This window comes from Periplaneta americana, chromosome 2 (assembly GCF_040183065.1).
Source record: "Periplaneta americana isolate PAMFEO1 chromosome 2, P.americana_PAMFEO1_priV1, whole genome shotgun sequence".
NCBI lineage: Eukaryota > Metazoa > Arthropoda > Insecta > Blattodea > Blattidae > Periplaneta > Periplaneta americana.
The window spans coordinates 187,845,833-187,859,612 of NC_091118.1; the positions used below are offsets into that span (position 1 = coordinate 187,845,833).

Genomic DNA, 13,780 nt, shown 5'->3' on the forward strand with positions numbered 1-13,780 from the left:
ATCCATTTTTTGTCTAAAATTACATTTGTTCAAAGCTCTCTGCTAACTCCATAGCAACTTTCAATGTGGATAGTGTGTTCGACCTTGGCGCATATTCTCGTGTGTTTATTGTTGTTATTCAAGCTTTTAATTACTGAATTATTTCAGAGGTATGTATTATGATTGTTCAATTACTCTTTAGTGTCAAAGTAATTAGAAATTAGTTAGTTTTCGATTTCAATTTTTTAACCTTCTAGGTACCGGTACTGAGATTATTAGCTTTTTTTTTTTTAAGTTGGTACATTTCAGTACTTAACAAGTATTTTGCATGTTTGCTGCTACATATTTCATTATTAATTTTATTAGTTTTTTTACTTACGTTTTCTGCGACTCGAAAATGGGATTTCTATTGTTCTAGATGTCTTCAAACACTTGTAATATCTTTGGCAAGGCAATATCATTATAGAACAAAAGTTCTTGGAGGTTGAATACACCCAAATGGAAGAAGACTGCATCCATTCCACAATTGAATGGGCTCTTAAAAACAAAAACATCAGTGTACCAGCAGATTACATAAAGGTCTGCAGATCAGCCAGAAAAAAGCCCCCGTCCATATGATGTGACATAATTAAATCATAAATTCTTAAAAAAATTCGATAAGGTTATATTTTATAAAAGCATTCGTCCTGGTTGTGGTAGAGGCGATCCTAAGTTTACTGACATAAAAGCTCTTCACTACACTCCAAATGGTGACATATTATTCAAATTGAGTTTCCAGATTATTGGAAAACAATACCACAGAGAAAATCGACATCACTTGTTTCCTTGCTCTTTACAGGCTTAAAAAATCTGCAGCAGAACAGAAAGAAGATCACTGCAAGAAAGTTTGAAGACTTGCAGTATTTAAAGAATACTTTACCAGAAGATTACCGCCAGTATTATGACCAATTACCTCATGATTGAACCTCATGAACGAATTAGATAACTTACCTATTATTCAGTAGAAAAAGCTTTTTAGTTTAACTTTGTTACCTTTATTTAATTAATATTTTTCATTGTGAAGATTTTAAGAATTAGAATAGGAAAGAAGAAAATTTTCAGTTTATTTTTAAGAAAGAGTGTTTCATAAGAATAAAAGATAATGTTTACTTACTGTTTTATTTTCCTTTCAATTTTGTTAACTATGTCTGGAATAGAAGGTTTTCTTAAAGAAAGACTGAAAGAATGTGAAAGATAAGTTAGATGTACATATGTAAATTATTTATTTTTACATCCGATTATATGTTCCATCATTCTTTTGAAATAATGGAAATACTTTGATAATTAAAACGGCAGTTTTCATTAATTTGCTTAATTTTCTTGAAAACCCTACTAACTCCATACTTAAAAAAATTCCTAGCTGAAAAAAACCTGCTTAATACAAAAACGAATATAAATAAAAATACATTATATTGTAACATTTATTTTTTATCTATTAATGAAGAAGATCAAAATATATACCACCTGTAATTTATAATCAGTTTTTTGTTTCCCCTGTAAAATTGCATTTTTGTTAGTTAGCAGGTTTACACTCTAATCCGACGATATTCCGAATCTTCATTAATTTTTACGTATGAATGTGTAGAAATTTTACCCACAAACCTGTTCCATGTCTTTTAATTATTTATTAAACTTTTTTCTTAAGTCATGTTGAGTAGGCCTAAAAGTAAATAAAACAATATCATTAACCAAACTTTACAACAGATACTCATATGAGAACCATTTACAGCCAAACAGTGTCCCATCTTTCACGAAAACAGTCCATTGCCTTTCTCACAGCTACATGACTGATCTGTTCCATCTCATAAAATGGACTGTTTTCGTGATGGGCTGGGACATTGTTTGGCTATGAATGGTTCTCATTTTGAGCATCTGTTGTAAAGTTTGATTAGTGATAGTGTTTTGTTTAGTTTTATGGCCTACTCAACATGATTTTTACACATTTATTTGTCTCAAGTTTTAAGTCCACGAAAAAAAGTTTAATAAATAGTTTAAAGACATGAAAACGGATGAATGGGTAACATTTTTAAACATTCATAGGGGTACATAATATTTAATGGAGATTCGGAATATGTAAATTTTAATATAGTGTAACTTTTAATTCAAAACAATAATGTAACTTTTATTGTCACAACAATAATCACTTTCTGTAATTGAATTTAAACACTCCCGTCAACAATGGGATTTCCACTCCACACAGCAACACAGTATTCGTTATTGCACTCCACAGACGACAATGACAATTCACTTGGATTATTGAGAACAACAATGTACTGCTAATCTCAACTAATGTTCACAAAGCACTATTTACAAAACAAAACTGTCAGTCCTCAGTTCACAGTTCGTTGCCTTTGCTCGTTCTTCTAGCTCATTCACTCAAGTCACCGTATATCGAACCCAAGACTTGCAGAGACAGTCCACCGAACTTCGAACTCAGGTCCCCCAACACCGGTCCACTCCACGTCGAACCACAAACTCCGGATACGCCGCACTCGCCTGGACGCTCGCACAGTTGCGGACACACACTCAAGTCGAACTCCGGTCTCGAAGCTGCCTCACTGCTACACAAGACTGACTGGCTTGCTGACCAAAAACTGAACAACTGGCTGGCTCCTTCTTCGCGTCTCCTATTTATCACTAAACCATAGTTTCCAGAAACTATGATTTCGCGAACAATCTACAGATGCCGAGAGGAAGGCGCTTCCCGAAACTTCTCTGGATTTCTCCCCTCAGTCGCAGTTGCTTTACTTCCCCCTCCCTGCCCTGTCGGACGCGCGTTCGAATCCCGAGGCAGTTGTCACAATAGGATATCATTTAAAAAAATTAAGTTTACTCTCACATCCTGTATGTCTGAATAAATTTTTCGAACACTGAGATCATATTATGTGGTTTATCTCCAACAACTTTTGTATAAAGCTTTTTTTTTTATAAAATTAGAATTTAAGAAGTTATTAGCAATATTCCATACTTACTGTTCACTCAGTATACCTCCATGGAAGGTAATACATGTTCGCAGGTCATAATATTTGAAGTCTTGAGTAGTTATCCATTTGTGTATAAGCTTTTCGTAATCTTCTGCAACTCAAGTGAGGGACCTGTCTTTTTTATTTTCAGGTTCAGGCAGTATAAAGAAGAGAGCAGCACCCTTACCTCCAGGCTCTTACAATATGTATGGTACACTGCCAACTAGCCATAGCAGAACGCCATCAGACCCAATTGTCCCTAACAGCCACATGGGCTACCACACACTCAATCACCATAAACGTTCACCGTCGAGCGATTCAAGTGCTGTGAGTTCAGGTGCTGGTCGGACGGGGCCTGCCACTGCCATACACCTACGTGAGTATTCTTTATTGTTCTGACATACGACAGAGCATTCACTTTTGACTCACTAAAAAACCTTTCAAAGTCATCGGATTATAATTCCCCAGTGAAAGTCACATACAAATGCTGTCTCTAAAGGAAAGCTTAAAATGTTATGTTTTATTTAACGATGCTCGCAACTGCAGAGGTTATATCAGCGTCGCCGGATGTGCTGGAATTTTGTCCCGCAGGAGTTCTTTTACATGCCAGTAAATCTACTGACATGAGCCTGGGCCCGGGATCGAACCCGCAACCTTGGGCATAGAAGGCCAGCGAAAGCTTAAATGTTGGTGTTGTTTTCTAATGCCAGGTGTTTGACAATAAAGTCATTTGACCTCTTGCACTCCAATATTTTTCAAAGATAGTTAAATGGCAAGTTGTAGCCGATTTAAGTGAACACCATATTTTAATGTTTTGGTGGCTACTTCATCCACACACAACCCCCAGAATCTCTGGAGGACCACACCTGCTGTTGGTCGACGGATCCATTGGACCTAGCTAGGAGATCTTGTTGATCACCAGCTTTCCCTCCTTAAGCCACTACAGGACGATTTTAGTGTCATAGCAGGTCAGCACTAGGAACAGAAAAGTAGAAAGAGGAGGAAGGAAAGTGAAATGAACCCCTAGGCCTCGAATGCTCTAATGTCGTCGGGGTCGAAGAAAGTAAGAGTTCAGTCAGAGGACTGGATAGGAAAGGGTAAAGAGGGAATTAGGTATTGAATAGAGGAAAATTATACCAAATTCAGTTATTAACTCATCAAGCTGACCAGTGCTAATTGATGAGTTCAGCTTGTAAAATTATGCTTACTAACAGCTGCACCACGGGAAGGTAGGGATGGGACATTGGGTATTTGTCCAGGTTGGTTCCTTAAAGCCTTCAATGGGAAGGATTAATGGCTCTCCCCCTGTATCCAACAGATACCCTTTTGCAGCCAAAGCTTAAATGTAAAATTTAGTTGTCAACACGAACCATAAGATGCAATAAATAGCGTACAAAAATAGTTCAAAATCTGTATTTGAATAATCCTGTTTGTCAGACTGGTGATCACATTTGCTTGACATGAATCTCTGTGACTCTTCACTTCTGCTCATCTGCTAGGCCTGTAAACCAAATATAATATTCTGTCTTAAGTTATCTATAGTAATCTCAGACAAAAGACCTGATCCTGAATATCACTAGAACTTACGAAAAGTTAGACAGTAAGATTCATTATTGTTCGCCCAACAAATATAGATACCTGTTGAAGGTTTTCAGCAGTTTCAGAGAGTGGGGTGAGTGTTGTTAACGAGTTGTTGGAAGCACCAGAAAAGGAAGACATTCGAGTAATGGGAGATGGTACTTATAAAATGACAGGGTTTAAGAACAGTATAAGAATTCTTCTTGTAATGGCGTCTAATTCTTTTACAGCTCCTGGAGCAAAGCTAGTCATACCTGCTGGAGAGCCGCCATCTCTTAAAACAACTTCAACAACATTTGATAAGTCAAATGTTGGCAGTAGTGGTAGTATATCGGGGCCTGGAAGTATACAGCGACCACGGGGCCCACCTCCTCCTACTCCAAGTCCTATGCAAGGTGTCAGACTGTCAAATGGGCGCTCCACAGAGAGCATATCATCGATGTCGTCAGATGTGGAGTCTACCAGCAGTCTACACAATCCAGTACCACCTCCAAGAAAGGTATGTATCCAAGTATAATATTTAAGCCAATAAAATATAGCTGTAGCAGATAAGCTTGCTTTAGAATTAATGTATTTCGTTAGACTTTTATGTGAAAGTAGAGTTGGCAGCATGGTCTTAAAGAAAGGTTAAGTTAAATAACTTCAGAACTTTTAAAGAAAGCAGAGTTTAGTGTGTTGATTGGCATACTACATCCTAGGCGCATCATTAGTTGAATGGCTAATGTGTCAGCTTTCCATGTTGAAGACCCAAGTTCGAATCTCAAGAAGTCCAAGTGAAATTTATGTTAGGCAGCCATATTGGGGAATGTTTTCTCGAGGTGCATCCATTTTCTCTGCCAGCATTTCACCATATAATTTCCATTGAGTATAACTGCTGTGTTTTTCTCCTCAACTACCGGCATATCGATGGGCCAGTTCAACGGGAAGCAACTCAATATTCAAAGTTTTGAGAAACCTGCATTTCAAGTTTCGTAGTGCTGTGAAAAATCCCAAGGATCATTGAAATTACTCCAAATTCTGTTAATTATGTTTTATATTTACTATAACTTTCAAATTAAAGTATGTTAATTGGTTCTTTTACAGCAGCATGAAGGTTTAAAATGTAATTTCCTCTATATTTTCAAATTTGAGTTGTTTCTCTTTTGAACTGGTCCATCGATATCAAAGAAAAATGCTAACAGTAACAACTGCAGGCTTGTTTGAATTCGCAGAAAGTGAGGTTACCACTTCTTCTTTTGCTATCATTGATGTACTTTTCATTACATTAGGCTAAATACTGAAAGTACTGGTAAGCTGTGTATTGCAGCTCTGGAACTTCCTCAGCTTGGAGATGACAAGTAGCTATCACAACGAAATTCTCAATTGCTATTGGTGGAAGAAAAAATATTATTGGGCCAGTCAGCTAAAAAGGAACAATATTATTGTAACAATCAGACTAAAAGATCACTATTGCGATACAAACAACAATAAAGATCTCACAAAGAAAGTGTGGTGATAATTAATGGTTTGGACACAACTATCTTCTCTGTATCCTCAACTGTTCTCACCATCTTTTATTGCCAAAAAATGTCTTAAGAATTTTTAGCATGCAAATTATTCTCTGAAGAAACTTTCAACTTTCCCGCATTTAAATCTCTGGATTTCAGTATGAAAAGCTGACACATTAATTCATTCCTTAGAAGACAATATTTATGAGTAAATCGACTGATAGCTCAATGCTGTGTTCTTCTGAAAATTAAATGTGAAATACAAATTATACCGGTACATCCTTTAAATGGCTTCAGTAGTTTCGGAACTCTTTATCTCATATTCAATCCTAGGATATTTTTCGGAATGTAGAATTTTCAGCTTCATTTGAGAATAGAAACATAAGTAAGAGCTTTAGTAAATATTAAAATTTCTCATTTTCACATTTTCTTTTTTATATTTAAGTAGTTTATCAAAGATTTGATATGGCATGCATTAATCTTAATCAATATTGGTGCTAATAGAATGATTCTGTATATATTTCTCTGTCAGTACAGTAACACATAAATCGGAAAATGCCTATGTAAATATTCATTTTCATAATATACAAGTGAAATGCCAAATGTTAAGAGTATAATTATATCATGATCAAAGGGAAAAAAATACTAGTTACGAGAATAACTCGTTACTTCTCTTTACTTTTCCATGATGTTCTCACTTCATTTCCATCTTTCCAGAAGTTCAGTAATGCTCTTATAGATCTCTATTCTAACATCATGCAGGAAATTATGTGTAACTAATTTGGACATCGTTTCAAAGTAGTGGTATTAAGTCTGATTCTTTATGAAACAAAACAGCTGGTAGTTCAAGGTCCCAGATCTGGACTGTATGGTGAAGAGATCACATTGACAGAAATTCCAATACATTTCTCTCAATTATGTCCTTGCCAAGACTTACAATATGAGATTATCCATTGTCATGTTGAATGTTTGTCATGCATTGGGATGATTCTGCTTGAGTGAAGATGCTCAAAATTCAGTATTGTACACGGCTTCCTGTTGCACATATTTGCACAGAGATAATATAGAAGACTGAATTAGAATTTATTCCTCATCTGCCATACTTTTCGAATGTTGGTACCTTCAAACTAAATTTGACTTCCTAAAAAAATCACATAGAGAGCAATACTTAGGGTAAAATGAAGATGTCCAATGAGCTAAGCATTGTTGCATTCTGGATATCAGAATGGAGTTTTAGTGCAAGAACATTTTTGAAAATGCGGTAAAAATGATTCTATATAAATGTTGATTTTTTTAGGAGTAAAAGAGGTAGTTTCGCTCAGAATGAGTTCAGCATGTGAACCATTTCATTGATTGTGTTATTAACACACTAATGATGCTGGTATGACTCTTGTATATTGTGTTATGCGTCTTCTTTAGCATCCTTTTTATTCATAATTTTCTTTTCTGAGTTAAAATTACTGAACTAATAATGCAGATATAATTCAGTTATAGTAAATAGTGGGATGGTAGTATATATTTTTTTGTTAGATGACCTGCGAAATACCTTACTCAAAGCATGAGTAATATCTACAGTGTAGACATTTCCATATTATTTTCCTTACATTTGCGATTTAGTCCAATTGTTATTAGTGGAGATTTGAACAAATTTTGTCTTCTTCTCTTCAAAAATTGATGAAGCAATGTTTTTGTTGTGTGAAATATTAATTGTGTGTCAGTTGGTATATTAAAAGTATGCGTAAAATAAACAACAAATATCGTACTTTTCATCTGAAGGGAGAGAAATTATGACTACCACTTTATGGAGATAAAATGTTTTGTGTTGAGTTGAAGTGCATTTTGAAAATTATGGCATAGGAAGACTGTAGGTATAATTTTAATGAGAAATGATGCAACTTGTGTCCTGACTTGAAGGTGTGACGTATTTTGTGAAAATCCTAAGCACAAGTATTTGAGCTGTATGTTAAAGCACAGTAGATAGAAGTTCATGTAATTGATACTTCTGTGCAAGAGGTAACAATCGTTCATCAAATGCTGTAGAATGCAGAATGGGAGACTCTTAATTGCAGTATCAAACATATGTCAAAAAAGATATGATATCCATATTTTGTGGACATGATGATTTATAATACTAATCTTGGATAGTTTTAGAAGCACTTGTAAGTAGGTTGCCTCAAATTGTTCCTGTTTTCTTTCACACTTTACTGTCTCATTAGGTCACTATCCCGTGGTCTTGGAATATATCATGCAGTTTATAATAAGTATTAGATGAAACTACTGATGCCACTGCTACTGGCACTTGCACATCATGATTATTATCATTGTTACCACCACCACCACAACCACCGTCACACACTATCACAAACTAGCAGTGGGGTCACAAACAAATGTCTCACCCAAAAGTGGGTTGTGCCTTCAAAAATTTTGGAACCATAGCATCCATCCATCAATTAAAGTGGGGTCAGAGTTAATAAAGTTCTCAACTAAATTATGCTAAAACATTCATTGTAAGACATTATTACTAAAGTTGTGTGAATATATGACAATACATACTGGGTGTTCATTTCAAAGTGTGTCATGACGTCACTGTTGTGAGTCAGCTATTTGAAGCGAGTTTCAGCTTTTATGTCAGAGAAGTTGCCTATTAATCAAGGCATTCAGTCTGAACTTGAGAACGTGTACGGTATAACTTGAATGTCGTAGCAACAGATGGCGGTCTGTACGGTCTGTGTGCTACCATAACCTCTTTCGAACTGTGTTTTGCGCGGGCAAGTCGTACGCGGGGTATTTGTTATCATCGGTTGCATATGGCAACATTCCACAATACAAATCAAATGCTCTGTGTCCATGTTGACCATCGAAGTTAATGTTAACAAATACGTAAGTAATCGTCTTAACCCTCTCGTCATATCCCGACAGTAAGAAAAAAACTCGCCTCAGTACGTGTTTCCAAACAGTTCACATTCCTGCCACTACTGGAGTTACCGTACGTATCAGTAAGTACTCTTCAGAATGAACGCCGTACTTGCTAGGCAACTTCTCTGGCATATAAGTAATATGCCTCTGTGGAAGTGTAGGAAGATTGAATTCTCTAGGCTCAACGACTACCCACATGACGGCATACAGCGAGCCATGATACATTTTGAACTGAACACGCAGTATTTGTGATACACCCACAAAATAATTTAGAATATTGAAGTAGTACTGTATTTACCCGCGTAATAGACGCACTTTTTTTTTTTTTTTTTTTTCCGATTTTTATAACGAAAAACTAGGGTGCGTCCTGTATGCAAGGAAAAAATTTTAGTGGTGGGGGGAGACACTTATTAAAGTTACCAGCTCGAATGCTGAAATAATCGATAGCCTATGTAATAATATATGGCCTGCAACTAATTTATATATAGATTGCGTCACACTTAAGATGATGTAAGAGTAATGGAACAGAGAAAAATTCTCTCCGGTGCCGGGATTTGAACTCAGGTTTTCAGCTCTACGTGCTGATGCTTTATCAACTAAGCCACACCGTCGGATCCCGGCCAACTAGTCACTCATAACAAGTGCACCTCAGCACATGTGTGGACTTCGGTCCTACATTCATAGACATCTATGGCGTAGTGCAGAGGGCGGCCACTAGAGGGAACCCAAGAGTTGGAGCTTAATCTGAGACGATTCTGTCCGACGCCGGGGTGGTATCCGGTGTGGTTTAGTGGATAAAGCATCAGCACGTAGAGCTGAAAACCCGGCTTCAAATCCCGGCACCGGAGAGAATTTTTCTCCATTCCATTACTCTTACATCATATGATGACACAGAATATCTGCATGGAAATATCATATGTACTTCGGTACATTAAAATAATATACACTTAAGATGATCGCCAGTTCGTGGCAGTTGTAAAAACAGATGATAACTTGCCTAACAATGAATACAGTGACAATAAGGCAAGACACTTTATTGTTATTATTAACACTAGCCTTACTTCATTCGCTGTCAGGTTCAGCATCACTGCTATCATTTGTCACAGATTCACATTTCTCTATATGTCTATTATGCGTGGATTTTTTTTTTTTTTTTTTTTTTAACGCGAAAAATTGGGATGCGTCTATTATGCGGGGGCATCTGTTATGCGGGTAAATACGGTATTAGAAAATATTGCGGTTATTGGATACCCAGGATTATTTCCTGTGATAATAAGAAAGTAGTTAGTAAAATAACTCAGAATTTAGGATTACTTACTTACTTACTTACTGGCTTTTAAGGAACCCGGAGGTTCATTGCTGCCCTCATATAAGCCCGCCATCGGCCCCTATCCTGAGCAAGATTAATCCAGTCTCTACCATCATATCCCACCTCCCTCAAATCCATTTTAATATTATCTTCCCATCTTCGTCTCGGCCTTCCCAAAGGTCTTTTTCCCTCTGGCCTTCTAACAGGATTACCAGAATGAAACAAAAATGACAGTTATGGGTCTCCTTCACTGCTTATCACTGTTACTTATTGGCAGCACTTGTATGTTAAAGTTGCAGTGCATGTTAACTGTAAGAGATTGTGGGTTTCTTACTGTACCTGCAAAAAATTGCATTTTTGTTCTTAATCACTTTTCACTGTGAACTCCTGAATGTTATAAGGATATACAGAGTCGTATGTATGTGGGGAACGTTATTGTCATCACTGATAGTAATGCTTAATCTACATATTTCAGAATTATTTTCGCCATCACATTTTCCTCTCTCCTACGCACCATATTCCCAGGATTTCCCTTGCATGGTGTTAGTGAATGCTGTGTTACTCGGTTCATTGTTCTGCCTGTTACGTACACAGAGACTTGTAATAAGATGGGGATATTTATTATTCTCCTCATGGACGTCTTGCCCTTTAGAAAATTGGCTTTGTGCACAACTTTCATTACCGTTAGTTTTGTGTTAATATTATTCACAATAAAAATGCTACAAAATACTACATGACTTATTGGAGACGAAAAATAATAGAATTGTTCTATCTGCTCTAAATAACATTTCCGAAATAACAGTATTTTTTTTTATCCAATGCCACCAGGTTGTCTTTCGACATTTCTGGTCTTCTCTCCTGGCCGTGGCTTAGTTGTAACCCACTTCTGAGGTTGGGGCACCTGGAAGGCGGAGTTACATTACCCCGATGATGTGATAGGATGATTATGATAATGTGGTGCCAGGAGAGGTCTAGAGGTATAACAAGTAAACTATGAGCTGTGATTTTGATAATAGTACTATATGTGGTCTGCAGAGAAGTTCAATATGAAAGCATATGATACTATCAGTACATAGACGAGGAGATTTAAGACATGCGAGGGGTACTTGTCTCGATTTTTATTTTACTGGATTATTTTACGACGCTGTATCAACATCTAGGTTATTTAGCGCCTGAATGATATGAAGGTGATAATGCCGGTGAAATGAGTCCGGGGTCCAGCACCGAAAGTTACCCAGCATTTGCTCGTATTGGGTTGAGGGAAAACCCCGGGAAAAACCTCAACCAGGTAACTTGCCCCGACCGGGATTCGAACCTGGGCCACCTGGTTTTGTAGCCAGACGTGCTGACTGTTACTCCACAGGTGTGGACACTTGTATCGATGTTGATAGTTTTGATTGATTATGAATGGCCCCAGTAATTCTGTTTGATTCAGTTATGTTTCGCAGTTGAAGGCTGTGAGACAGACTAACGCCTACGAAGATCTAAAAATATGTTTTTTAATATTGGAATTTAGAATTTGGGATAAATCGCAATACAGTGAACGCCAGTAGGGGAAGTTATCCCCATCCACATGAAATGTGCATTCGACACAACACTCGCCTATCACGTAGATTGTCTGGTGAGCTAGGAGGGGAAAAGTGGAAGGGGTCGTGGGCGGAGCTTCTACGTTCGCTATATTGCGATTTGCCCAGAATTTGAATTAATAGGACACATTTCGAAAAATATTCTGCCCTTTCAGAAATGACAATCAACATATGTGGAACTGTTGATATTGTTGTGGAACTGTTTTTCAGATATGTAGTAGATTGCTGGCTCCAAACACGAATTCCCCTTACACCTTACTCTCTGCATAACAGAGCTGAAGTCGTAGTTTGGATGGAGACCTGTTATTTCTCATTAGAGAATATTTGCACCCTCTTTGTCTGCTAAATGGTTAACGCTATTATTGACGTCATTAGTGACGCATGTTCACGTCATAAAACTTTGGAAAGAATCGTAAGGGATTGGTGCACATGTTCCTTAATATAAGTCTCTATTATAGGATATTTCCCACTCCATTAAACATTTATTATGTCGTAGCTCCTATGATAGTCAATCAATCGCGCTTTAAGTTTTTAAATTGATAGCTCAGTGTCTAAGGAAAGCAGAAAAAAAATTCGAAATGAAAATCTTTTTTGAAAAGTGAGAAAAAAATACTAACTTCGATGGGATCTGTTCCGAATAGATATTTACACCTTCAAAAGTTAGTAAGTGGCAAACGTTTTTTTACTTTTCATGTTAGAAGTGAGGCGGGGAGGGGGGGGTCAAAGCGAGAGAAATGTTGAGAAAGATTGGAAATTACTTTTAAAAGTGGTCGCTACTCAAAATCTTTATTGGTTTCCGAGTTATGACGAGTTAAACAAAGGAGCCTTTTTGCTTGGTGGAGTACTCTCTACTCAACCTTATGTCTGTTCGAATCTCAACGGAAAATTCTTTCCTGAGCCTTCTTGTACTTCGGCCTGAATAATTTATCCCTCTTGAGCTGTTCTAATTAGATGAATATCATCCACAGTGGTAAATCTCAGAGGAGATGCCTTGTTTTAACACCATATTAGGTCTACAGTAAACTTAGTTCACGTCCACATTATCTGCCTAGAGATAGCAGGTCCACTTTTAACTAAATTGTGGTGAATGACTTTGATTAACTCTGTCATCAATGACGTCAACATAGTGTCAATCATTTAGCGCACCGAGAGTGTGTGAAGACGCTCTACTGATATGAAGGCTCAGATATGCCAAAACACATATAGCAACCCGTACAAGATTTCACGTCTAGTAGCTTACATTAAAAATTCGTTCAAAAGTGAAAACATTAATTTTCAGAAAAAACACTGTGACAAGATTGAGTATGATATTTATTTGTAAAAACAAATGTTATTCCCGTAAAATTAGCACCAGCCTACAGTATCATAAGATATGGCAGTTATGTCTTGTAACGAGAATTTGATGCATTATAAACTCGTGACTAAATCATGACTATGTATTATTAAAATAAAGAAAGCTGATGAATTGTCAAGGCTTCACATACAGAAGTAATAACATCTATATCAAGAAATACAAATATACAACTCCCAAGGTCAAAATAATTTACAGATGATATTATGTGGTCATTCCTTTCCCAATTTTAAAAGCACGAGTCTCGACTTATTTAATTATATGTTGATAAAAGTGCAAACTAATAGTGTCAATGCAGTCTTAAATGGGGAAAACACTTTATGAATACAATAAATTTACTCTTATGTATGCTTACTTCTATATGTACAGTATGTAGTAAAATTTTGTTCATTGTTATCTGCCAAAGAAAATGTCTGCCACATACTCACGTGCTATGATATTATATTGCTATCACTGTAGGTAGTTTCACTTCAGTGCCTACAGTTTTAAAGATTGAAATATCATCATGAATATACATAAAAATAATGTGATTAGTAATACCCATATGGTTTAGTCGACCTGGTTGCCGAGTT

The 13,780-nt window shown here is 36.6% G+C and overlaps 1 protein-coding gene across 4 annotated transcripts in view; it reads left to right on the forward strand.

Annotated features, from left to right (window-relative positions):
• The window catches only part of Asap (ArfGAP domain of ASAP), a 293,797-nt gene that overhangs the window by 246,692 nt on the left and 33,325 nt on the right, over nucleotides 1-13,780 (forward strand). For all 4 annotated transcript variants that reach the window (XM_069819152.1, XM_069819153.1, XM_069819154.1 and 1 more), the window contains exons 13-14: nucleotides 3,133-3,357; nucleotides 4,790-5,058. In XM_069819152.1, coding sequence (XP_069675253.1) covers nucleotides 3,133-3,357; nucleotides 4,790-5,058 — 494 coding nt within the window. The remainder of the gene's footprint in view (nucleotides 1-3,132; nucleotides 3,358-4,789; nucleotides 5,059-13,780) is intronic.